Below are 26,206 nucleotides of genomic sequence, written 5' to 3' on the forward strand. Positions count from 1 at the left end.
GGGCGCGACCTGTCAGCGAACCGGCGGGGACGGGGCCGGCGGTTGCGTGCGCCGCGGGGGCAGGGGCGCGTCCAGGCGTCGGGGACATCGAGGCGCCCGCAACGGCGACACTGGACCAGACCTGATAAATGGACACCTCAACATAAGCTCAAACTGCCGGATCTGTTTGGGAGTGAGCGGACCTGGGGCTGGGCGTGTGTGGTCACTTGTCGCATAGAACCGATCGTATCCCCCTCCAAAAATTCGTTTTAGAGATATTCACAAAACCCATGGGGGGGGGGCAACCACCCATCTCCCAAGTGGGGTGCGGAAGGACAGGTAAGGGTGCATACGGTCTCCTCATGAATTGCAGCAAGGAAAGAAAACAGGTTAGTCACTAAATGATCTTTCTGAAAATTGGGCTAAACGCAAAGCCTCCCACCGAGAAATAAACACCCAGCATCCGAAGCGTTTCGAACCGGGCACCTCATTACCGGTCAGCTTGGCAGTCGCGCACTCCTACGCTGAGCTACACCGGATGTTGGCTACGGCCGGGGCAAAGTCTGGCGGGGCGGGCGGCGGGGCCGGGAGGTCGGCGGCAAAGTCAATTAATGTTTTTGTGGATTCGGGTGCCGGTCACTCTAGCTTGGTGAAATGATGATGGATCATTGGCAAAATTTACAGCGTGGAGTCCCGGTTCGAGCCTCACCAGGGCTCCGGCTGCTTTTCCGAGTTAGGATGGTTTGATTGCTATTAGTGGTTGCGAGCCAGTATACGGTTTTATACATGTCGATTAATTGTTTGATTGATTGATTGATTCATTCATTCATTTAATACGTGCCGACATTTAGCATACGAATTGACATCCAGCATCAATCTACCGTTTTCATAAACATATTGCCTAAATATCATGCATAGGCAGTAGGCACAAGACCTATGGTTGCCTCGATACCGTGCCAAATCACGTTTTGCACAATGCACAAGTAAAGTAAATTATATTCGCTGGGTCTTCCGTGCATTGTGCTTATCAAAAACAGGAATGCAATTGTTAAGCGACGCAAAATGTGCAATGCAGGTCCAGGAAGTGACCACACACACCCGACCAGCCCCAATGGTCCACCAACACGCCCCACACCACTCGCCAGCCCACGCCAACCACTGAGACGAGCCCCTCCCCCCCGCGCTGGTCTGACGCAACAGCTGGTCTACAAAGCGCTCCACCCGGCGACCCGAGCCGATGTCAAACGGCGCGGGTAGACTGTGCCGCATAACTTTCGGGTCATGCGGCACAGCCTACCGGTACCAGGCGGCTGCTGCCAATGCTAAGCCATAGGAACCCGGTGGATAAAGAGTAGAGGACCATCAACCTGTACACGACTGTACACCGTCCACCGTCCACCGCCCATCGGCCCGCGCCGGCCGCCACCACCTGTTGTGGCATATGCACACGATACAGATTACAGACCGTGTTGTGCACATGCGGCTTCTGAGATGCGATGATTACAGCGAGTTATTCAACTAGGGACGTAAAAAACGTAACTTCAGCGTTGAGTGTCACCCAACGAACTACTTTGGAATTTCAAAAGCTTATATTTGAACCAGCCATGAAACAAATGTAGGGGAGAGTGGGGCAAAGCGGCCACCCTAACGTTTCTAACGATGCCGACGCTTGATTTTTAAACTTGGAAAGATTCTTTCTATACCAATGTGATCCCTATTAAATTGTCTTTTATTCCAACTGCGTTTCATTTCCAAAGGCGTTCACATATGGGAGATATTGACAAAACTTTAAACCTATAGCATATTGGCCACTTTGCCCCATCCCTGAGGCAAAGCGGTCACTGGCGACTTCTCAAGTCCCGATATGAGAAACAGAATAGTTGCCTCATGCACGACTAGGGTATTTGATGGTGACAAGGTTTAAGGGAAGATGGATGTTTACTTTGTTGTCTTCCCACCTATTGCTAAACAAAGAAAGAATTTTCTTGGAAAAACATTTAATTGCATAATTTGGTAACTCATGTAACCGAAAAGTGGCCAAGATGAATGCATGACGACACATTTGAATATAGATAATGTTTTTATCCAGATGGAAACAACTTATGGCCAATTGGGGGCTGGCCACTTTGCCCCGGCCGCTTTGCCCCGCGCATACCGTCCGAGACAAAAATATTCCAGCTCAGCTATTAGTGGGGTAAAAAGCATTAAAATTGGTAGAAGGCATGTACGATAGCCACGCAACGCATGGACAAAAACGCTTATAAAAATTCCAAACGGTTATGGAATAAAATAACATTTAAAAATTGTAGACATAATTGGTAACCTGGCAAGAAATGCTTTTTCGTGTTTCACAGAACAATGGCGATGGGCCTGAAACCCCGGTCTGGCTCATTCGAACGACCGCAAAGAGAAGTATAATTGGAAATCATAAATTGGAACTGGCGCCAGCTGTGGAGGGCTAAAACGATGGATGGCCGCTTTGCCCCGGGTGGCCGCTTTGCCCCACTCTCCCCTATGCTACTTGTAACGCTGGTGTGTGATGAATTAATAAAAACATCAATAATATTGAAGTAGCTTCCCACTAGGTAGTTATGTTATTTTCTTTGGTATATGTATGTAGCTCTTCCTACTGTCCGTGACAAAAACTATCACCGTAATATTTTCCGAGTACCATTGACAGTAGCTCAGTCAAAGGCTCCATGAAATCGACCGACTGGGGCAAACCGCGTATGGCTATTCGCCATTCGGTCCAGTTAAAAGTTTAAATCTAAATATTACTGTCATCCGGAATATTTACGATCGCACGGTAAAGTTCAGGTCCTGCGCAACAAGCTACACGAGGTGCTATCTCTTACCAGGAAAACCTACCCGTTTATAGCATTCCGAACAAAGATAACAATATTTCTCACATATTGCTTAGTTGGCCATGAAAAGAAGGTGCAAGTAAGTGTAGGTTTTAAAATAAAGGGCTGCGCATTCAGCACAATATTTCAGGAATGCCACACAGGCTATCACATTTTCAAGCGTGGTGTGAGGCCCACCTCACTCTCAGCGGTACACTTCTAGCACCCACCCACGTTTCCGGGAAACTTCTGCGGACATTATGTAACTCGGCACTCGACACGGTCTTTAGAGTTTCCTGGTTCGGGCCGAGGGCCATAAAATCGGCCATCATGCCGTCAGTCTGCCGCTGCCGTCACAGGTTAGGTGACCGAGGGTGGAACGACCAGGACCGAGGGTGGAACGACCAGGACCGAGGGTGAAACGACCAGGACCGGGGGTGGAACGACCAAGACCGAGAGTGGAACGACCAGGACCGAGGGTGGAACGACCAGGACCGAGAGAGGAACGACCGGCTCCACGGACTGCTGGCCAGCTGACGGCCGGGCAACACGGGAGTCCGGGAGACGAGTCCGGCTCAGAAACCCGGACTATCATTTACTCGAATCAGACGAACGAGTGGTTTATGAGATGCAGTTTGCAGATCCATCTTTTGAAGCTTGCAGCACCGATATAAACAATAAGCATAGATGCATTTTTTGGCATTCTTGCACGGACAACAGAATAAGAAACGAAGGAAAAATGACGCAATGAATGACGAGAGCTCGTTCTCTTGCATCCTATGGGCTATGAGGTAAGTCGATCCGGAATTCGCAATAACATGAATTCCTGAGCGAATAAGGAAAAACTTGTTGTAATTCCACCCAGGTGGCGCAGGCTCAGCGGCACTAATCTGAGAAACTGGCGAAAGTCCGCCTCGCGACAGGCTAATAAGAACACTACAAGGAACATCTCTAACTCGAGCAGATGATGGGCAGTAAATTTGAAGGTAAAAGGCAAGAAATACTTTGTGACGCGTATTTCGTAAAGGATTGTGATGCAATGATGTTATTAACGTATCATAACGTAGTATATAGTCCTCCATATGATAGGAAAATACTACTAAGAAATACTCATCAATCCTGTTAAAAAGTAAACAACTTCAAATTGGATCACTAATTTGGACGAGGCATACAGCCCACAGCAGAGGATGTGGGAATCCAGTCTGATGTATAATGGTCATTCATTTATTCGCGCCGGACTGACCTGAGTCGGTAGCACGATGAGCGCCACGCAGATCATGATCACCATGAAGAGCTGCGAGGGCCAGATGTCGGGCACGAAGTCGCCGTAGCCCACTGTCGAGAACGTCACGATTACGAAATAGGAGGCTTGGAAGATGTTCAAGTGACGGTGGCCGGCCCTTTGAAAGTGCTGTATACCGCAAACGCTGAAACAGAAACAGGTTCATGGATACACGGGTTGGCAGAACAAGAAAGAGTGCGATTTCGCCAATCGTGGGATGAGGGACAGCGACGGGCCGATTGACGCGCTTATTGACTTCGTAAAGGCACATCGCTGTCGGATGTAGCATGTTATTAGGAACTGTCTTAACTAAAAAAGTGGTAATAGATCACAGGCATACTGCCCTGATTGTCGTCACATATGACATACACCAGAATCGAAGAAAATCTGTCGGAACTGTGAGCTATCATACGGACTTATGCCTGAAACAGACTCTTTCCGCAGTCAGGAAATCGCATGCGAGAGCCTATTCAAATACATGTTAGCAACACAGTTAGCACGCTCGCATCAATCGCACGCACCTCCCGGATGCGATTGATGCGGGAAGAATTATAATGTATTTGAATAGGCTCTCGCATGCGATTTCCTGAACGCGGAAAGAGTGTTTCAGCCCTGAGTCGGGACTGCGCAGCGGCGGCCGGCAGCACGCTCCGCACTGGCAGGGTAGGCTGTACCGCACCGCATGAGTGCACTGCGGCACAGTATCACTGCTTGCTTACCGCCAGGCGGTAGCTGCGCGGCGCTTCGGCCGCCGCGCCGTGCGAACGGCTGGGCACTGGGTACTTGTGTAGTGTTAACGCCGCAGGTAACCACAGATATAATATTAGAATGGTATAATTATTTCTTACAATTATCTTGATGGTATAACCTATAAATCCAAATGCTTCCAATTAATTCGCAATTAATTTTCGTCTACAAAGGAGGCATGCATCATTACAAAGAGAAACTTAATTGAAACCCACTCACTGTAAGTCTCGAGCAGTTACCGAGCGAAATCGAAGAGCATGTGAACTTGGCAGTGCCTTACAGTAGACGCTGCGCTGCACTAAGGGACAATTAAGCGCCGATATAATTTCACGACGCCGTTTCTCAGCGACATCGACATCGATCAATTGCACTGTCACAAACATTAATTGATGACGTGAGCCAGGCGGCAGCGCCGTAATTACGGGAGTGCTACGATCAAACGGCTGGCGCTGCGCAGAAACCGTCTCTCATGGGCTGCGTGGTACGAACGGACGACTAGCTTCACAGCAATGACTGGTGGCCGCCATCGAGTGGGATTTACGGGACGCCTCTACAGCAGCGCGGTAATGGATGCTAATCGCCGCCCTATTATCGCCGGCCGCGCACAGCGCCATTTAGTATTTATGTGACACTTGTTGAATGATACCGGTCGGTGGCTCGTAACTGTCAATATGACGCACAATGGGTTCCGAGCCAAGCGCTGCTGCAGCAAAAAAAAAAATGAATGTCAAATGAATATTAAATATGGCCATAGCCAATACTTGGAGGGCTTATTTCCGGAGGTAAAGGAACACTGCGATTATACCACAGCCGGTGGTAAGCTGATTCATGTGGAAAAATGCCGACAGGACTATCTGTTGACTCACCTTGTAAATACGAGGCAAAGCAGCGTTGCAGAAAGCACCATTAGCTGCTGCGATAAGGCCGACTGAGAGCGCTGCATGGCACGATTCAAATCGTTCTGAAACAAACCAGCACATTTTTACAGGCATTTAACACTCTAATATAATGATAGGTGCATACATTTGCCACAGAATACAGATATGTATCAGCAGGACGGCAGAATATTTGAAATTGATAGGTTGATTTTGCACTAAAAGCGCATGCAGCAAGAGCGTGGTAAGGTGGGACGGAATTTAATTTCTATGTGACTTATCTGGGTGAGCTTTTAACAAGTTAAACACTGAAATCAGGCTCAAAATAAAATTATGATTGAAAAAATGATCACTAGGAGATGAGGAAAATTTCCGGTAACAATTGCAGTCATACCAGCCAAAAATGTTAGTCTCATTGTCCCTTTTCCCAAACTGAGGAGTTCATTTGCGGTAAGTGAGGCCAAGGAAGTGTGGCCGCAATTTCAGATATTGGCCCCGAACGGTCACCTTTAATGCCATTTTGTCAAATAACTGGTCATGAATTGAAAATGACGGCGACGCCGGCCGACCGGTGAACGCTCTAAGAAATTGAAATATGCATAATTGAGAATGAACTTGGCGAAAGGGCGTGACCACTATTTGTATCTCAAAAGTTCCAGTCTTGTGAGCGACAGTTGCGCTGTGGCGATGCCATTACGCAAAGTTTGCACTGTGGTGTCACAAAACACCATTTCATTAGTTTATGAAACCTACTACGTAGTACTCGTATTCATTGGCAGCTGCCCGCTCGGCTGTCGAAAACAGGCATGTTGCGAATAACGTTATTTATTTGTCGTGGTTCTGATTTATTGAGGGAAAAATAAACTTTCAAAAACATATTTTGACTTGCAACCATCTATAAAAATCTTAAACTTCTTAGTAGAAAACACTAGTTACAATTTACCATCAGCCAGATGACCACCTCAGTGGGCATTCAATCACACTGGCCAAATCAGGGTGTGTTTTTTCCGCCACCCCAGACGGCACCTAATCCCACAGCGCCTCAAGGAGCCGGTCACCAAATCAAAGGCGCGCCCAAATTTCACCGAGCGCAATTTAGCAGTTGCCGGGAAAGGTCAGAGGTGTCGGACGGACGCCCGCCGCCCAATGAAGCGCGTCGGTCACGGCGGCACAGTGTCGGTCCGATCGATACCCAGTTAATGATCTCCGAACAGAAAACACGGCTCCGGGCGACCGGGCGACGGCCAACGGGCCGCACCGGCCCCGGCCCCGGCACACAGCCCGTGCAACACGCACACAGGGGTGCAATGGGGACGTGGGTGTCAGGGCGCCTGACACCCACGTAGCATATTTAGAGCCATAACATGGTTTCAGACGTGTATCCGGGGTGCTGTCTGAGGTACGGCTAGGGTGCAGCAAGTTCAGCAGAGACACCACAGGGGCGTAGCGGGCCTGCTGTAGGTGCCCAGCGAGAGAAGCGGTGTGCCGGGGCAGGAGTGTAACAATTGGCATGGAATAACCCTCGCGTGTGTGCGGCGTTTGCCAGCTTCTAATGTGTAGGGGGGGGGGGGGTCGGTTGGACCCCCCCTTGCCGTTTGGCCCCTGATCGAGCTAGAGCTTCGCGAAAAAAACGAGCGTGTTGCCCGTGACGAGAGGAAGCCGATGATACCCAATTTTAAGGTCCTAGGTCATTGGTTGACCTTCCAGGTCAGGTCAATGACCCAAAGTCGGGAAAATCGGGACCTATTAGAAAGTCGTAAAGTGTGGCTGCTAAGGGGTTTTTCGGGGTGCTGATCACGAATATCGTGTTAGTTTTGATCACAGATGATGTCTTGAAGCATTTAGACCAGGTCGGGTCAGGTCAGGTCAGGTCAACCAGTAGGCGTCGTGACGGGTATTCGTAGTACGTGTCAACCGCCTCTGACAGCTTCGTAACATGTTACGAAGTCACCAAAACTACTTCGTAAATGTTCAAATGGTTGCTAAATTCGAATTCAGCTCCAAAAACTAGCCTAGAAACATGTAAAACTCGAAAAAGTGACCCGAGGTCACCCGAGGTCACCAAAGGTCAATGACCTGACCTGACCTTCAGGTGACCTTGACACACACGGGAGTAACATCAAATCACATGTTTGAACGTTTGAAACCACGAAAAGCTTGCAAACACGCGGCTAGTGCGAGCCGACATACGCGAAATCGCGATTCCGGCCAAACATGGTCTCGGAAAAGAGGTCACAGGTCAAAGGTCATTTGGGTCAGGTTCATGAAATTTTCAGGGTAGGTGTAAAATTGATCAATGCGAGGGTACTGAAAGTTTCGTCGCGATCGACCGCTTTTTACGCGAGTTATTCGCGAAAAACCATGGGGGGGTCCATCCGACCCCCCCCCTACACATGCGAGGGATAACACACATAACTGTAAGCATGGAAATGAATCACAACAATTTAAGGTGTTGTTGTGACATGTATGTATATTCTAACATTCCAGAGGAAAAGCAAAGAAAGGAAGAGCCGATAATACTACAGGGAGAGAGTTTGAACGATACTTACAAACATATTTTCAAGTGCGTATTTGGCTAGCCAGCAGTTAAGAAAAACTGGTACAAATATGTTCCGTAGTGGTGACCAAAACACCTGTGAACAGCAGAGCAAAAGTCACTGAAAGGCGAGGAAAACACTATACAACATCTAGTCCCCTTTTGGGAATTCCGAAATGCCTATTTTACTGTAATGCTTAAACGCCTTGTGCTAGTTAGTTTAAATCCAATCGTGTGTCAGATCAACTGGAATCATCAAATTGATGGAACAAATGTGTTAACCAGACATTAATTTACAGGAGCTAAATAATGCGGTTCGTAACGCGATTGTTATCGCCGACAGCCGTGAACAGAATAACGGCAATCGAGTTAAACCATCAAACACGACCGCAACTAGCGAACTGAGAGACTCCGTCGGGGTTTGTAAAAACAACCCCGAACAAAGCGAACACATTGGCGGGAAACGTTCTCACAAACTAAAGAGTGAGGCTATTTGGAGTTTATATGCGGAAACAAAATCGTTAGCTATCGAATAAAAAAAGGGAATTCAAGACAAGCTAAAGCATAATTGCCTTTATAGTTCTTACCGTCGCCATAAAAGGTATGGTGTTCACCAGTTCTAGTATAAAATAGAAGTTCAATAGTTGCTGCCACAAGTTACCCTGTAAGAATAGATGAATGCTACATCAGCAATAGTAGCGTTTCCTGCAAGAGGCGAACAATCGGCATTGCACCGGACACGTAGATGTTGAACATTGCACATGTTAAGCACACATTATTTGCGCTATATTCATCACCACGTAAGCATGCATGCTAGTCCATACTTATCCTATGCTTTCAAAGATTAGATCTAATTAAGTAACTTTTAAATCATGCCAAAGACCATACCATCGGAGATTCTTAGAATTCAAAGTTTCGAATTGCAACGAAGCATGCCCCCTCATCCCTAAAACCAGCATTGACTATCTATGATAAGCTATACAGCTATGATGAAATGAGGAATGCAACACCCCCAGCCCCTCGTACTCTGGCACTGTTTCAGCCCGTGCCGGGCGGTGCCTTCCACTCACCTTATAGGTGAGATAGGCCAGGAGCAGAGCCTCGGAAAGACTGACGAGTGCCAGCACGGTCTGCGTGATCCAGAGCTCGAGCCGGCGGTCCACGAACCAGATGGCCGCCCAGTTGATGGCCTCGTGGCTGGGCACCTCCATGAACTGCTCCTTGGTCAGGTTGCTGTTCTTCTCGAACACGGCCCGGTCCGGCGCCGGACAGCCAAAACTGAGGACGGGAGGGGTCAGTCAGTAGCCGGATGAACACAATAGGTGCGGGCTGACTGATGGCAAAACGCTGACAACAGAAACCAGAGCCGTGAAGGAGTGAAGGAATCTATTTGGAGGTACTGAAGGAACCGATAAAGCGAAAAACAATGTGTGAATTGTGAAACATACAATACAAACTCTCAGGTAAAATGATACTCTTGCGTGAATTAGCATGCATGTCGGTGTGCAAAGGCAACTGGATATCTTAGCAAAATGATAAATAATAAAACAAATAAAACACCTTTAAGCGCCCCTCCGGTGCTAAGGCAGCGCACACACTAACGCAGGGAGCAGTAAAAGCATCTATTGGAGGGTAGTGAAGTGACTGGTGAAGCCAGATCGGTTGATGAATTGGACCGTGGAGGTCAATCCCTCCATTGCTCGGTGACAGGCCGACAGAGTGCTGTGAGTGTCGGCCGGGCGGACTGACATTTGGCCCGCAGCGGCCGCGCGCGGCCAGCGTGCACAGTGGGCAGCTGTGGCCGTCCGAAAAATGAAAAACGATTGAAAGAGAAGGTCAGCGTCGGGCTCGCTCTCATCGTCATAATTGTACGATGAAATGAAATGGCAACTAGTGAACAGATGATAATCGTTGTTAGCTGCTATACTCAGGTGTATTTGATTTGTTGCACCATCGAGCGGCATAGTCGTCGATGAGTTCAAAGTCGAAAACATCATTATATACTGAATACCCACATTAAAAAGCATACAATTAAACAAACTGCATTCATATTTCTAACAAACCACGTTTGTTTATCTTTGTTGACATAGACTTTTGTTTCGCTACTGGAGTAGGGGGATGCATAATCAACACAAGAATCTCCAACTTCAAGTAACGCCTACGAGTGCTACAGAGAAAGAATCAAGTTCAAATGGTCTCGTTTCTCTAACCGTCAAGTCGCGGCAAAGCCTCTTCTGGTACTCGTCTATCACGTAATACCTTTCTGAGAATTCCCCACTAACGTAACTTGGTACGAAACGGCTGACCCGTAACATTCAATCGAGTAATCCCATTACACTTTCATGTAATTTAGCGGAAGTTTTACGCTCCTTTGGTCGGGAGCGCGGTTCATTGGCGCAATCGGTAACCTCAGAAGTGTTTACGACCCCTCTGACCGGCGATGTGCTTCCTTCCATGAGCAAATAGCGAGCTCCGCAACGTGACTCGACACCAACACACCGGCAGAGTCGCCATTCGCGGCGCAGGTTCAGCGGAGCGAGATGGGCAATATACGACCAGAGCGGACATGTGCTCAATGATTTGCGTGAGCAATCACTGGAGCTCTCACAATGCGAGTCTAATGATCCGTATTGGTCAATTGCTTTAACTCAACGTTTGTCAGTTCGAGCCCAAATAACGTTAAGATGAGCAGTGCTTGGGAGAAGCTCATAAGTCAGAAAGACTAGAGTGGCATGCATGTATACTCATGTGGGCACTGCCACAGTGCACTCGAAACAGGCGTGTCTTGGTACTGAAGACCTACGGGCACACAACAGGATTCCCTGGGCTATAAAAGCAGGATATTGATCTGAGTATCTCTCCTAATCCGATTGTCTCCCCATGCATTCACTCTAGCTCTCACTTCAAAGGAGATTACTTGAAGAAGGCGCTTGAAACTTGTGTAAGCTTTTGAATGCAATTCGATGATGTTATTCTTATTTTCAGTTAAGACGTCATTTTTATTTTTCCCCCGACGCCTGTGATAGCATGTCGCTTGAGGTTTTAGATTCTTTCAGTGATTACAGGATCATTGCGATGAGATGTGGCCATCAACTGCTGACTTTTGTGAATTTGTAATGGATACCATTTGTCAAGAATTTAACATAAATAAACATTGATTGGTATTAAAAAGGCTTAGAATACAATGTCCCGATCAACAGCAATTTACGAGGGGGTATCGGAAAGTTCTGATCATCACATAGAAGATGTGGACCGATTTTGATGATTTTTGGTTGGTATTATATTTGGTTCTTAAGAACAATGTTCCCGCAAAGAGAATCCTGAGAAGTGGTTTTATCTTATGTAGGAGAGACTTAGAAGTAAAAAAGATGAGTATTGGGCCCATTGAGGACCGAACCGTCATCCAACTAATGCATTTGAAACGGTATCACATTGAGAAAATACATCAAGAACGTGAAATCAGTTTATGGCGAGGAAAGCCCATCTCATGCACTTACCGAAAATGAAGAAATAATTTTCAACTTGGTTGCATGGCCCTTGCAGGGGAGTCAAGAAGTGAGTGGCTACCAGTGACTGACAAGGTGGTGACCGTGAAGGAAGTGGAGGACCTCATCTTTACAGATCGTCGTGTGACCTTTCAGATGATTGTGCAACAGAAAGGTCTCAATGCTGGCAGTGCCTGAAAATATTATCAGCGAAGAACTACAGACGATAAAGGAGTCAGGTCGCTTAGAAGTTCGTGTGTCTACTTTGTTCAAGAGAAAAATGCGTCTTGGCCCTTCGAAATCAAAACTAGGCCTTTTTTAGGAAATTGAAGACATCTTCGATAATTTGATGACTTGTAACGAATGCTGGGTCTATGTGCATGATCCAGAGACAAAAAGATGATCAAGAAGTTTAAGCACGGCACATCTGTCCTTCTTAAAAGGCGAAGATGCAGAAGCCGATATGGAAGGTCAATGCTATCAGTGTTCTGGATCTGGCGTAGGATAGTCATTACCGACTGTCTTGATGATGGTCGGATAATGATAAGCAAGCACCACTGCACACTTTTGAAGAAGTTGCGAGATGGCCTCAAGCAGAATCGCCGCAAAAAAGCCCAAGAAAGATGTTTTATCCGCACCGACAGCGCTCCCGCCCATTCGTCCTGAGCTGCGATTGAAGGAAGAACATGATGTGGACATTAAATCCTACCGCATCTAAGAAATTCACCTGACCGGGTATTAACTAACTCTTGATTGTTACGGGAGATGAAGAATCCACAGTATGGCCGGTGATTTAAGGACAGAAATGACGTCATTGATGAGATGGAGCAGTGATTTACGGGACATTGCGAAGGTTCTACAATGACCGCCTGAGGCAGCTCAAGAAACGATGCAATAAGTTTGCGGTCGTGTGTGGTGACTTGTAAAGGAGTAATGAACATCATGTAAAAAAATCAAATTTCTATCACATCTCATTCGTGGTGATGATCAGAACTTTTCGATACCCCCTCGTATGTCCTTTTAGCTGCAGCTCAATGAAAGTAGACAGCCAATAAAAAAACATTATTTTTACCCTTCTGGCCTCTACGGTCCAGTTCTGAGGGTGCCGCCTGGGCGATTGGCCGTCGGAAGTTTACGCTGTTGGTAATGGGTATTCGCCACACAGAGCTAAGTGGACCGGCTGATCGTCCCGACCATCGCGCTAAGCGCTGTTGTAGGTCATTCACTCATAAACTAGGAATATTATCGCCTCAATGTCGCTGTTATGTGACAAGGGAAGTGGTAAACAAATGACGAAGCATATGTTATGCAATGCCACGCGTTTCTACAGCAACACAATGGTAGTTGAGGCTGGGATCTGTTTACCAAGAACAATACCAATAGCAAACAGCATGACAGTGTATCAGTGTACTATAATATACGAGTATATAGACTATACACTATACATGACAGTGTATAATAATGTACTCCATTTGCCACATTAATGATATTTCATTTATTGGTCACAGCTTGTTTTGGGCATCCCTGGACTATGTAGTACCTGTTAAGAATACAGATAATCTGGCAGTGGTGGCGCTACCACTAGCTTCAACGACAAAATGCAAATGTTCTGCTCCGGGTTGTGCCGGTCACAGCAGACTGGCCATGGTGTCCGTGACAGACAGTGCTGTACCTCCCGGCCGCCGAACACTGCAGCTGCACCTGCGAGCCGTCGATGGAGGGCTCCTCCAATAGCGGCGCACAGCACATCGTGGGCGCAGCCACGGCGCGGTCGTGTCATCAGACGTATTGATTGGTCAACGCAGTACAAACTTAATGGAAGCTATGTTTGATACTTGAAGGGACCCATTTGATCTTTTGGCTCTAGAGGATTCAATTCTTGCCGATAGGCTAAATGACGTAAGAGGTCTTTTTCAATCTAAATACTTTTTTACCTGATCTTTGCGGTTCATTTCTAATAATTCGAAATAATGTGTTATATAAGCTATCACAGCTATTCTTGAGTGCAATGCAATACTTAAATTGTGCTAATCAAATGTTTTAGCCAAGTATTTACCCTACCCCAGTCAGGGGTGAGGAGAGAGGGGTAAAGGTGCCAATAGATGTTCAAAATAACCCTGAAGTGGGAATACCTGTATTCAAGAACAAAGGTCATTCGAGTTACAAAAGTATCTTACATTTAATTAAAGAAAGCTCAGGTATCTTAGTTTAATTAAAATTTTGCTACACGTAAGTACATTCCTTTTCTGAATTGTTCGCAGAGCCAGACCTTAATAGGCTGTACAGGGTGTCCCAGAATTACCCGGACATTTATTTTCTAGCTAAAAGTACGACTGCGCTCGCTTCTAATGATATACAAGCATCATACTTTTATAAGATATCCCTTAGCTATCGAGATTGGGGACTGTGTGCTTTTGGTGGCCGGTAACGACTCGAATCAATTATTATCCAGAGTCAAGTAAGAGTAGTCCTTTTCCGTTTTCAGCTTAAGCCACTAATAGGCAACCATGGTGAATCAACTCCCGTTTTCAACTTTGTAAACGGACTTTCGGCATGGTTTTTGCTGGAGAGCTTCAGCAGCTCATCTGCAAGCAGTTAGGATTGAGCAAAGCGCAATTATATCAGCTAACGAAGCCAGAGAGAGCAAGAGATAAACCTGATTGACAAGCTTGGGCTCGGCCAAAAAGGGCCATGCACCAGTTGTCAAACAAGTGGTTGCTTGTCATAGACAACAAAAGTCACCGATCTAGCTAAAAACTAGCTAAACAATAGATCAGGATTATCTACAAAACATCAGTCTACTTTGCACCACTATCTTCGACAAAATTTTGGAATTGGGGTCCTTCGCCAGACAAATATGCGAAAACTACGGGAAAAGCAGCGCAAATCACGACAATTCATCCCAAAAACATAACATATACAACAAAACAGTATATTGAGGCACACTTTGTGGTCTAACGAGGGTATTATGTCATTTGAACCGCCCGAAAAAGGCTTGTGTGAACGTCAGATGGCTACAACGCCCCAACAGCAGAGACGGCCAGGCACCCGTCGAAAATCAAATTATATGACATTTTGAGCCACCGTGCACTCATTGGGCTTGATATGATGGCCCAAAGACAACCGTTAGCACAGGGTACTACTGCGGAAATATTCTACCAGTGCGAAAACTGGATGCCGTGAACCAAATGGCCATGAACGGGTTTGTTTTGGAAACCAAATCTGTTGGTAGCCAAAGGTTGCGCAATGTTCAGACATGGAGCTTCTCCACTCCAGATGTAAAAAAAAAACGCAGCAAAAGTGGCGTAGGCAGAAATTTTTGTTTTGGGGGATAATACCTTATGGCCTGGGAACACTTTGATGTCAAGGTTATCTTATATGATCGTATTATCCTCCGGCAAGAGGTCAAAGAAAACAGGCCTGCACCCAGTTTCGGGAGACCCGTAAAACAACTGAGACCAGCAATGGCTGGCATTTTCCATCATTGTCGGCTGATCTTGTAACAAGCGTATCTATTGCATGTGCTATTTCACAGCCACCCTAGTTGACTATATAGGACGGTAAAAAGAAAAAAGCGCAATCATGTTTGCCTTATTTTATACGCTAATTAACAATGTCCGGGTAATTATGGGACACCCTGTATGTTAAAATCAATGTATAACTGCCCACGATGAGGGCTGCCAAAACGCATAATCATTTACGATAAGACACAGTTGGATTAGTAACCGCACAGCACGACTCAAATATAGTCGTTTTAGTCAGTAGATGTTTATAAAGCAGGACAAGAACAACACAGCCACTCAGCAGTCTTATTGAAGCGCAATCAATATTACGTAGGGTGACGGGGAGCAAATAAGGACAAGTGTCTATCCGTCTATCCCAAACTTTCAACTGCCCTTTACATTCATTGAAAAGCTTGTCTTGGAATTTACAATAAGTTAGGTCGAATAATAATATTATCAAGCAGACCCAGTAGGCTATTTGCAGGTCATTCGACGGAATTTTTTTTAGCGTTCATTAGCTTCACATAATCACATAAGTCACAACACCTACTTGGACGCACCCCACACCTCTGGTAAGTGTTCTGACGAGCTCGAATTTGCACCGTCCGTGCCATTACCAGCCGCCCATTGGCCACTGGGAGGGTACAAATGGCCGATAGGTCACAGGTCATGCAAGGTATGAAACTGGAATACTTGCTTCACGCTAAAACCTTGATAATATTAGGCATCCATCTCATAGAGTTGCTTACATTCTATTGGCTTATTAACGTTCAAGCAATACCAATGTAAGTAGGATGATTAACCCTCGCCCTGGCAGGGCATTTTTCATAACACGGCCTGGCAGGGGGGGGGGGGGGGTCGATGCGACCCCCCTCTCGCGATTGGCTCCTATGGCACCTAGAAACACCAAATTTGGTAGGTAGGTGGGCCTCCTGGAGTTCTCGCCCCTGTGCAAATTTGGTTGCTCTAGGTCAATATTTAGGGGGGTTTTGGGGGTATAAATGTAAAAATTTCGCTAAAAACAGGTCAAAAGTTTTTCGCTTATAACTTTTTTTCTAATTAAGATAGAGCAAAAAGAAAAGCACCAGTAAACTCAGCACGTCAAGGCGCGTCGAATGATATACTTTTTAGCTTGCTTAATTGTACTTAAAGTTTTTCTTAAATTTTAAGTAAACTTAAAATTATAAATTAAGTTCAAAATAACCAAATTGCATCATATCGCATATCATTCGATTCGGCTGATCACCAGGAACACAATGATACCATTTTTTAAGCTCTAGCATAATGACGCTAGAGCTTAAAAATGGTATCATCATTATGTCATTATGTGCCAACTTATGGGCAAAAACGTCATTTGACCTCAGTTGACCTCATTTGACCTGACCAATGGATAAGTACACCAAACAACGAAGCACCAAGTGACCTGCTGTTATCTACTATGGATTCAAAGCACAAAAGTGATAGAAAGAAGTAGATATCTCCAGTATTTTCGGAATTTAGTATTTTCCCATAGGCTTAACATTACGACGTAATGACCTCTAACTGACCTCAGGTCAGTGACCTCAAAAAACCCGAACTATATGTTATACAACTCGGTGAACTTAGCACATCCTGAAAGTTTGAAGGAAATCAGTCCAAAACTGTGAGTTGGACAGGTGCAAAAAGAAAATTGAAATTTGACCATGACCTTGTACCGGTTTTTCTGACCTGGTGACCTGACCCAAGGTCACCCGGACCTGAAATTTTCAGGTCATATGTAAAAAAGTTGCCCCATAGGCTGTGCCAAATTTGGCGGCGCTGCGCGCCGCCGTTTTTACGCTATCTTCGAAAAACTTTAGGGGGGGTCGCATCGACCCCCCCTGCCAGGGCGAGGGTTAAAACGTATTGAATGCACACATTTATCGTAAATTACCCTACAATATTTACCATGTATGTATTTGACATCAAGTATGTCAATTTACATGGATCCCCTGCATAAAGCAAGGCGACTGCAATGCAATGATCGACAATACAGAAACTGTGATGGAACAAACAAATCAAATTTTATTTCATTTTATAGCATGCAACTGAACACACGAAGCCTTGTCCGTCCCTGCGCCGGGATACTCACCAAGTGGCATTTATGGGGTCCTGGTCGACAGCCACACGAACGATATACAGCACACAGGTTAGGAGCTTGATCACCAAGTTGAAAATACGTATCCGAAGGCCTGAAAACAAATATCACGTCAAGAGGGAACACAAGTTTCTTTGCCGAAATGCCTTTAACCCTAGAACGCCTAGGGGGGGGGGGGTTGTATCAACCCCCCCCCCCCCTGAGGTTTTTTCGAAGTGCACGCTAAACGGCTTGTCGTAGCGGGCTGAAATTTTCAATACCTTCTGGGGCAACCTTTGCGCATCTTTTGCCGAAAAAAATGGATCGGGTCATGTCAGGTCACGGAGTTATGACGTCATAAGAGGTACAGCCTCCGGCCGGATTTTCACAAACTGAGTGCCAACGCCCAAGGTTTCCTGCCGGTGGTACGGACATCGGTTGATGGATCGTGATGAAACTTCCCATGCATGTTGGGGCAAGTATTGGCTATCATATGGTATAAGAAATTTGACCGGGTCAGGTCAGGTCACGGAGCTATGACGTCACAAGAGGAACAGCGTCCGGTACTATTTTTGAAAAGCGCCCGAACCACTATTTTGCTAATTCTTGTCACCTCAATGGGAATATGCAGCAATATTAGCTTCTATAGGGAGCAAATGGACCTCCCAAATCCAAAAATGCAATCAGATTTCAAAAATTTAAATTTTGATTTTTCGAATTTCTGCCGGCGACTGTGACCTTGCCGACTTCCGGCGCTCCCAACGCGCCATTTTTAGAGCTAGGGAAACAAAATACATACCAAACGATAGAAAATTGATCAAGGAACACGATAGTGAAGGTTTCAAGTCGATATCTTCCACCGTTTTGCCGCAATCGCCGCCGAAAGTTGAAAAAAGTCTATTTTCCCGAAAATTTGACCTTTGACCGGTCAAAAGTAGGTCAAATGTTGACCTAGGACCAAAAAATATACCACCAATCGCGAGATCTCGTTGAGAGCAATCCGTTGTTTTTTTCCGCTAAGCTCTACGACCTTCCGTTTCGAAACGCCAGGGGGGGGGTCGTAACAACCCCCCCCCCCCCCCCTGGTCGTTGGTGTTATGAGAAATGGCCTGGTCGTGCGAGGGTTAAAAAGGTCGGCAATGATAATGGTGTGCTTGGCTAAACTTTTCATGCCGATTGGCGGTCTTCCGTGTCGGATGGATTAGATAGAAAATCAATGCTGCAGTTTTTTTGTTTGTTTGTTCAATGCAGCACGGTCTTACCGCTCAAATTACAGAAGAATCAGCACCTTGAAATACCTGTAACTGAGCCCCAAAGCCCACAGATTTTGAGAGCGATCCCCAATAACCACAGTTTGTGCGTTAGCCAACTGGTCAGAGCACAACATCGGTGAAGCTAGGGAAACTACCAAACTTGCTTGTGTTTGCTGGGTTTGAAATTTAGCATGCACGTCAGGCATCCTTTAACCTGGGTAGCGCAGATCCCGGTACCGCAAATAAGCATTTGGCCACAGGGTTTGACTCACAAACGGCAGAACCTGTCTGAAGCGCCATTTCGCCACGTAGCTTTGCGGTGTTTGCATTTGTGCTATAAGGAAATGAAAGTTCTCAGAATAATGAGGAAGCAGACATCACTAGCGAATGGAACAATGTAGCAAAATTATAGAAAGAACAGCGTTCAAAATCTATCTAGATATAAAACATGTTTGATTTATAGGCAAGCTAAAATTCATTCATTCTTTCATCTATTCTTTTCTTAACCTAAAATATGCAAGATCAAACTTTAACACTGTTGATTTAACGTGCAAGAAAACAAGGGGCAAAATCAAGAGTGAAAGGGGGAGAGAGAGAGAGAGGGGGGAGAGAGAGTGTGTGTGTGTGTGAGAGAGAGAGAGAGAGAGAGAGAGAGAGAGAGAGAGAGAGAGAGAGAGAGAGAGAGAGAGAGAGAGAGAGAGAGAGAGAGAGAGAGAGAGAGAGAGAGAGAGAGAGAGAGAGAGAGAGAGAGAGAGAGAGAGAGAGAGAGAGAAATCGCATTTTCTGTGTAGCCATATCGGTAGGCCATATTGCTTATCTCGTGACACTGGACCAAATCGTTAAATATCACTAGAAATTATGTCTGAGGTCAAGCGTCTACCCTAGATATAGATCTAGATGTAAACAGCGATACACAAATAGCGCCCATATTATTACAACGAGATAGCTTATGACAATAATGTAGCAAGTTACATCCGATGAAGAGCTCACTTAGACACGGGTAGTAATAAAATAATGTGGATCTGGACACACTCACTAGATCTTTGATTTTTGATGAAGTAGAGGTGCAGCCGCTCTTTCAACGTGTTCTCGTTGACATAGTACTCGACGCGGACTCTGAAACAGACGAAAAGAGAAACATTAGTATTCCACAGAAATACCGAAAATATGGCTAAGTTGTATTGCTGTCTTTTTTGTCAATGACGAAGCATATGCTTCTGAAGTACTGATGTACAGTCCACAGCAGAAGTAATGTGTGGTCTCAGTCATGGGTATGTTCTGCTTCTGAAGCCTAGGAACAATTAGCCAGATTGCAACGAGACTTTAAATGTAGGTAACATGTATCTTCACCCTTGCAGCTACAACTTTATCCATTGACGTCTTCTTTTCAATCAGTCCGCATTTAAAAATCGTCGGTCAAAGCCATCCGGTAAAACCATTGGTAAAACCACACATTACTTTAGCGGTGGGCTGTAAAAATGAAAGTGTCTCCATCGTTGGTTTCTCCTGAAATAATATCGTGGTCAGAAAGGCTCACATCGTTATAGTAAAAGCCCACATGTGCAAAGTAATGGCGTATGTAAGCTATGTGGAAGACCTGTAGACGTGCGAACACTTTGAGCACCTGAAAAATTACCAGTAACCATTCAAGCACGTCAGGACCAGCCCATTCGCGTCCAGAGCTCTGTTCGGTCGCTGTTTTTATATCAGCGTGCTGTAGGTTTTCCCCATATAAGGAAGTTATTGCTGGCGCTTCTTGGCCTCTCATTGGTCTAACCAGGGCTAAAGGGTCTAACGAAGAGACCACTTGAATTCGACCAATGAGGAGCCAGGAAGCAGCAGCATGCTCGCAGCCTGCTGATAAATAAACGGGGGGGGGGGGGGGGGCGAACAGAGCTCTTGATCACACTTCCTTGGTCCGTGCTGACGATCACTCCACATACTAGACAGGGGAGAGCATGGTCCCCATTGAAGCACACATTTCGGGGCAGCTGTTTTAGAGGCAAGGTTGTCTGTCCCACGGAGGCACTTCTCAAGGGACAGAAGTAGGTTTCACCCGATCACTAAATCATTAACGATTAAAAATCGATTACGATATCTTACAAATATAGTTTGAACTTCACGTGCTATTTTTTACATGACAATATTCCACATAGTCAAGCTAGGATTGCGTAAAAAATAGCCCTTATGTCCTATATTTCCCCAAAAGCTCATGCCCCTAGCTGGTGCGTAGGTATACGAGCTAACATGGAAGGTAAAGAGTGGGTTTCTACTGGGATTAATCTACTCTCCCTCTGAGCATATTCAGGGTAATCTCCCAGGAGTGCGATTGGGCACCGTCAATTTCTTGCCAAACAATTTGATTACGCCACTTTATCAATGGCCCAAAGATACCATCAGTAAATTAACGTTATAACAATCACAGCTATTAGGAAATGCTTATGGCTTCTCGCACAATGCAATATTACAAACCATTTAACTTTACGGCGTCTGCATGATCAGTTACGGCTTCAACTCGACATACACGATCAAGTTAACCCTCGCATGTGTGCGGCGTTTGCCAGCTTCTAATGTGTAGGGGGGGGGTCGGTTGGACCCCCCCCTTGCCGTTTGGCCCCTGATCGAGCTAGAGCTTCGCGGAAAAAACGAGCGTGTTGCCCGTGACGAGAGGAAGCCGATGATACCCAATTTTAAGGTCCTAGGTCATTGGTTGACCTTCCAGGTCAGGTCAATGACCCAAAGTCGGGAAAATCGGGACCTGTTAGAAAGTCGTAAAGTGTGGCTGCTAAGGGGTTTTTCGGGGTGCTGATCACGAATATCGTGTTAGTTTTGATCACAGATGATGTCTTGAAGCATTTAGACCAGGTCGGGTCAGGTCAGGTCAGGTCAACCAGTAGGCGTCGTGACGGGTATTCGTAGTACGTGTCAACCGCCTCTGACAGCTTCGTAACATGTTACGAAGGCACCAAAACTACTTCGTAAATGTTCAAATGGTTGCTAAATTCGAATTCAGCTCCAAAAACTAGCCTAGAAACATGTAAAACTCGAAAAAGTGACCCGAGGTCACCCGAGGTCACCAAAGGTCAATGACCTGACCTGACCTTCAGGTGACCTTGACACACATGGAAGTAACATCAAATCACATGTTTGAACGTTTCAAACCACGAAAAGCTTGCAAACACGCGGCTAGTGCGAGCCGACATACGCGAAATCGCGATTCCGGCCAAACATGGTCTCGGAAAAGAGGTCACAGGTCAAAGGTCATTTGGGTCAGGGTCATAAAATTTTCAGGGTAGGTGTAAAATTGATCAATGCGAGGGTACTGAAAGTTTCGTCGCGATCGGCCGCTTTTTACGCGAGTTATTCGCGAAAAACCATGGGGGGGGGGTCCATCCGACCCCCCCCCCCTACACATGCGAGGGTTAATCATTATGATCTTGCTGACCGGCGAGCAGTATGACCACCGCACCACCAGTCACCAATGACGTCACGGCTGCCCACCAATGACGTCACTGCGCACATACCGCGGGATGGCCTCGTAGCTGCCGGCGGCGTGGAAGCAGAACGGCCACAGGTGGGAGCCGCAGGGCTGGAGCTCCTCAGCCGGCTCGTCCAGCGAGTCGCCGCGACTGGAGAGCAGCCGCACTGAGCACGCGCCGTCCTCGTCCTGGCAGATGCTCTGATAGACGGCGTCGGCCGAGCGCTGCCGCCTCATGGTGGTGGCCTCGTGACGGTGTCAGGAGAGCGCGGCACGTGGCGCGGCAGAAGGCGCACGTGAGGGTAACCCGGCACCACGGAATGCCTGGTGATCGGAGCCTGCGCTGACGTTCGTCTCGGGCTGTTTGGTTTGGTTCTAGAGCGCTGTTGAGAGTTGGATTTGTTTTGTTCTGCGTTGATTGTGACTCGCCTCCAAGGTAGACGCTGCTTCCACACAAAAAAAAAAACAGTAAAAAGCGAGACAACTTTTGCTTCGTCTATCTCGCAGTTGTCTTGATTGTAGACCACCAAATTCCGGGCCGAGTTCAGACACCACACGATCGGTTCGGCCTCAGTTCTCAGCTACCGTCGCCAGTTCCCACTCGTCCGTCCTCACAATCTCACAGTCACGTCCGCACGTCCGACGTGACGTCCGCACGACGTGGACAGGTTCTTGCTGACCTTTGACCCGCTGGGGGCGCCGGTGGGCCGCTGACTGGGCACGGTCGAGTGCGGTTTAACCCGGCAGTTGCTGGGGTATTTCGCCACCCACCGTTTGCTGGGGGGGGGGCGTTAAACGCCCCCAGCCGATAACTCGAGAACCAATAGGCGCAGCGAAACGCACGAGGCGGCAAACGAAAGAACGCGACGAGACGCTTCAGATGAGTACTTAAAAGTTGAATTTTGAGGTCACAGGTCAGGTCAAGGTCAGGTCAAACACCTGAAATCGGGCTTTCAGTAGCATGGACTTCAGGACTTCGCAAAGGGCGCCTCTTGTCATAAACTCTGTCAAAACGGTGCACAATCCATCATATAAGGCCTACAAGAGTGTCAGCTCCATGTAGGGGTCAGTCAAGCATAGGTCAGGGTCAAGGTCAGGTCAACCGGGCAGGCACATATTCCCGAAAATCAAAACTGATATTCGCAGCCTGTGACACATGTTTTATGGGTAATTTGGGGCGTAGAACACGATGGTGACATTCATTTTACCATATGTGTACGTGTTTGGCTAAAAAAGTTCAAATTAAGAAATGCATGTATCATGGTAATGAAGTAGTCACGAGAAATTGCCAAGATTCACTTCAAGATTTTGGAAAATGCGGAACGATAATCAACAATCGAAGATAGCCATTTGATTGTTCATGGTATTGGCAGTCTAATGGCGTTTACGGCATGTCTGTATGTCTATTCTGTGATTTTATATGATTTTTTGAACATATGCCGTTTTTGGTCGAAAACTCAGAAATCATGACGTCACTAAAACCTCGATATCTCAAAAATTTTCCGACCGATTTTTTTGAAACTTTGTCACAATAAGCTTCAATCAATTCCCTACAGGTACCCAAAATTTGGCGCGCCTGCGGCGCGCCGTTTTTATGCTATGGCCCGGCGAAAAAAGTGGGGGCGTTTAACGCCCCCCCCCCAGCAACTCGCGGGTTAACGGCCGGCAGACGCACTCGTCGCTACTCGAGTGGCGACGGACGGCGGCCGCGGCACACCTGCGGGAGTCGGCCGGGTGACGGCTGGGCCCGGTCGGCTCTGAGGGGCCGGTCGCAGCTGGCCGCCGCCCACAGCGGTGATTTGAAGGCAGCGGCGGCGGCGGCGGCGGCGGCGGCGGCGGGGGTCAGATCACCGGCCCACCTGGGTACCTGGCCGGTGGACCGCGGCCGGTGACTGACACCAGCGGAACTGTCAGACAGCCGCGACCGCTCGGGCCTGTATCGTCCACACAACTGGCGGCCACCGCGCGCCGACTGGCTCACAATCCGCTCATTAAATCATTGGAGTCATTCTCCTAACTGGGCAATTCGACAGCGGCGCCCGGTTAACCCCTGGTAATTACACTAAGTGAGGCCACGTAGGGACCGGCCTGTGCTACTTAGCTAACAAACACTCACAAAATGTGAGCGCTAGTCAATGGTGCACTTACCGCAGAGTGGATAAACAGACACAATCAATACAAAAATACAGGCTGTCAAACACCAAAATAATTGAATCAAAGGTAAGGAAAATTATACGGCTCAACAACGTAGGTATTCAGCTTTTGTTTAGCATTAAAAATGAACTGAAAGATGGCCTTTCGCTGGAAGATAGGTGCCGTCCCGTCCCGTCCCGTCCCTTCCCGTCCCTTCCCGTCCCGTCCCGTCCCGTCCCGTCCCGTTCCGTGCCGTCCCTGCCGGGGAGCCCACTTTGTCCCTCCCTCTCCAGCCGACGGGAATTGTCGGCGGGCCGTCCCCGGCGCAGAATCGGAGCTCAGTTCAGCACAAAAACGCCACACAGCCCCAACTAAGGCGATCGGCTTGAGCCAGCAGATTCTGCGATTACCACCTAGTCCTCGACCCCGCCGCCGCCGCCGCCGCCGTCACCGCTGCTGACGCACACACGACCGGCGGCACGATCTTGGCTCCGAGGTGACGGCGAATTGTGTCTCTGACGCGCCACTACCGTCGCCCTGCGCTGGTCACTCCGTCCGTCCGCCTCCCGGGACCGCCGCCGAATGCGTGTAATACCGGATCACCGGCCCGCCGGCGATCGATGCATATCGCTCTGTTCGCCGTTATAAGCCCACGAATCGATGCGGTCTAATTAGGAACCAGACCGATGTATTATGGACCGGCCGCGGGGATTGGCTCTGAAAAATTGAGTCTGTCCTTGAAGCGCGCACTGACGCTGTAGGCGGCGCATCACTAGTCAAGTAGTCAGTCACGACACATGCTAACTGACACTGCTGGCGCGGATGAGACACACGCGTCGCGCGCCCACACGGTACCGACCACCGGTCACGGGCATCACCTGGCAGCGGCGGCTGTCGGCGAGCCGCGCCGAGCCGAGGGCGCGGCACTGTTTTTCAGCCGGATAAGCCGGCCGATGCCGCTCACGCGTCGATGCCGGATTGCGATCACTATTGACATCGGTCGGCCGGATTGATCCCGTCCGTTTCCATGGCTACGCCACCTAACACGGCCTCGGGACGCCGTGAAATTCGACCTATCGCCGCTCGAGTGCGTCCAGTGCACGGTCCGGCGCGCCGCACAGGCAATTATTACTGGGCGACCTCTGACTGCTGGGGCGCTTTGTCGGCCGGCCGAGCTGACACGGGAGTGTCGGTCGGCGTAGGGATAGCGCCACTGCAGCGCTGCAGTTGCCCGGTCTTGCTGATGCCGATCATATGCGAAATGGGAATGATAGTTGTTTGCCTGAACTAAAGCCGACCTTGACCGTGATCAACTCTAGTGTAATCAAGTAGCTTCGAATTACCGACTCTTTGTATCATTTAATTGGTTTCCTTTACGCATAGTTGCTTTACGAATGCATGTATGTACATAAGCAAGGGAGCTCAAAATAACTTTTTTTAACCATTATATATGCTTGTATAGTTGCAACAAAGTAATTAGCGTTCTTCCCAACCCCAACATGACATGTGATGGTTGATCACCGACAGCGAAAATGGGTCCTAATCATCAGCTGATTGTCGCTCGTGGATCAGCATCAGCGCTGATCACAGCGGCTCTATTCCTCGACACCGAAAAATCTCAGCAGCATTCGTTGCTGCCACTGCAAAACGGAGCACCCGTCACATTAAGGCAATGAGAAGCCTCATCAAGATCAACGTCCTAAATCCTTAACGGTGCATCGATTCGGAAGGCACCCCTACACCTTCCTGAAGCCGGGCTATAACAAGTGCCGGTGCCTGCTGAATAATCCATGAAAACAGATAGGTCAAATGCCTAGTTTGCTTCATTATCACCACGCTCCACTCATATGCTTCTTTCACTTCCATTGTTTCTCTCTCATACCTTTCGTCATCATATGTTTATCCTAAGCTGAGAAGAATTAACCTAGACAGTACCAAGTGTCACTCGTCGTTGTTAAGCAGCAATCCACAGTTCAATCAACAGGCTTAACATTGAC

General features: G+C 47.4%; 1 protein-coding gene across 4 annotated transcripts in view; it reads right to left on the bottom strand.

The window, feature by feature from the left end:
• Positions 1-26,206, bottom strand: part of LOC122379662 (potassium channel subfamily T member 2-like) — a 141,940-nt gene that overhangs the window by 68,325 nt on the left and 47,409 nt on the right. For all 4 annotated transcript variants that reach the window (XM_043362043.1, XM_043362042.1, XM_043362041.1 and 1 more), the window contains 7 exons: positions 19,635-19,714; positions 17,361-17,460; positions 9,333-9,540; positions 8,850-8,924; positions 8,276-8,359; positions 5,718-5,812; positions 4,066-4,249 (listed from right to left, as the gene is read on the bottom strand). In XM_043362043.1, coding sequence (XP_043217978.1) covers positions 4,066-4,249; positions 5,718-5,812; positions 8,276-8,359; positions 8,850-8,924; positions 9,333-9,540; positions 17,361-17,460; positions 19,635-19,714 — 826 coding nt within the window. The remainder of the gene's footprint in view (positions 1-4,065; positions 4,250-5,717; positions 5,813-8,275; positions 8,360-8,849; positions 8,925-9,332; positions 9,541-17,360; positions 17,461-19,634; positions 19,715-26,206) is intronic.

Source organism: Amphibalanus amphitrite, unplaced genomic scaffold (assembly GCF_019059575.1).
Source record: "Amphibalanus amphitrite isolate SeventyFive unplaced genomic scaffold, NRLGWU_Aamphi_draft 000082F_arrow, whole genome shotgun sequence".
NCBI classification, from domain to species: Eukaryota; Metazoa; Arthropoda; class Thecostraca; order Balanomorpha; family Balanidae; genus Amphibalanus; species Amphibalanus amphitrite.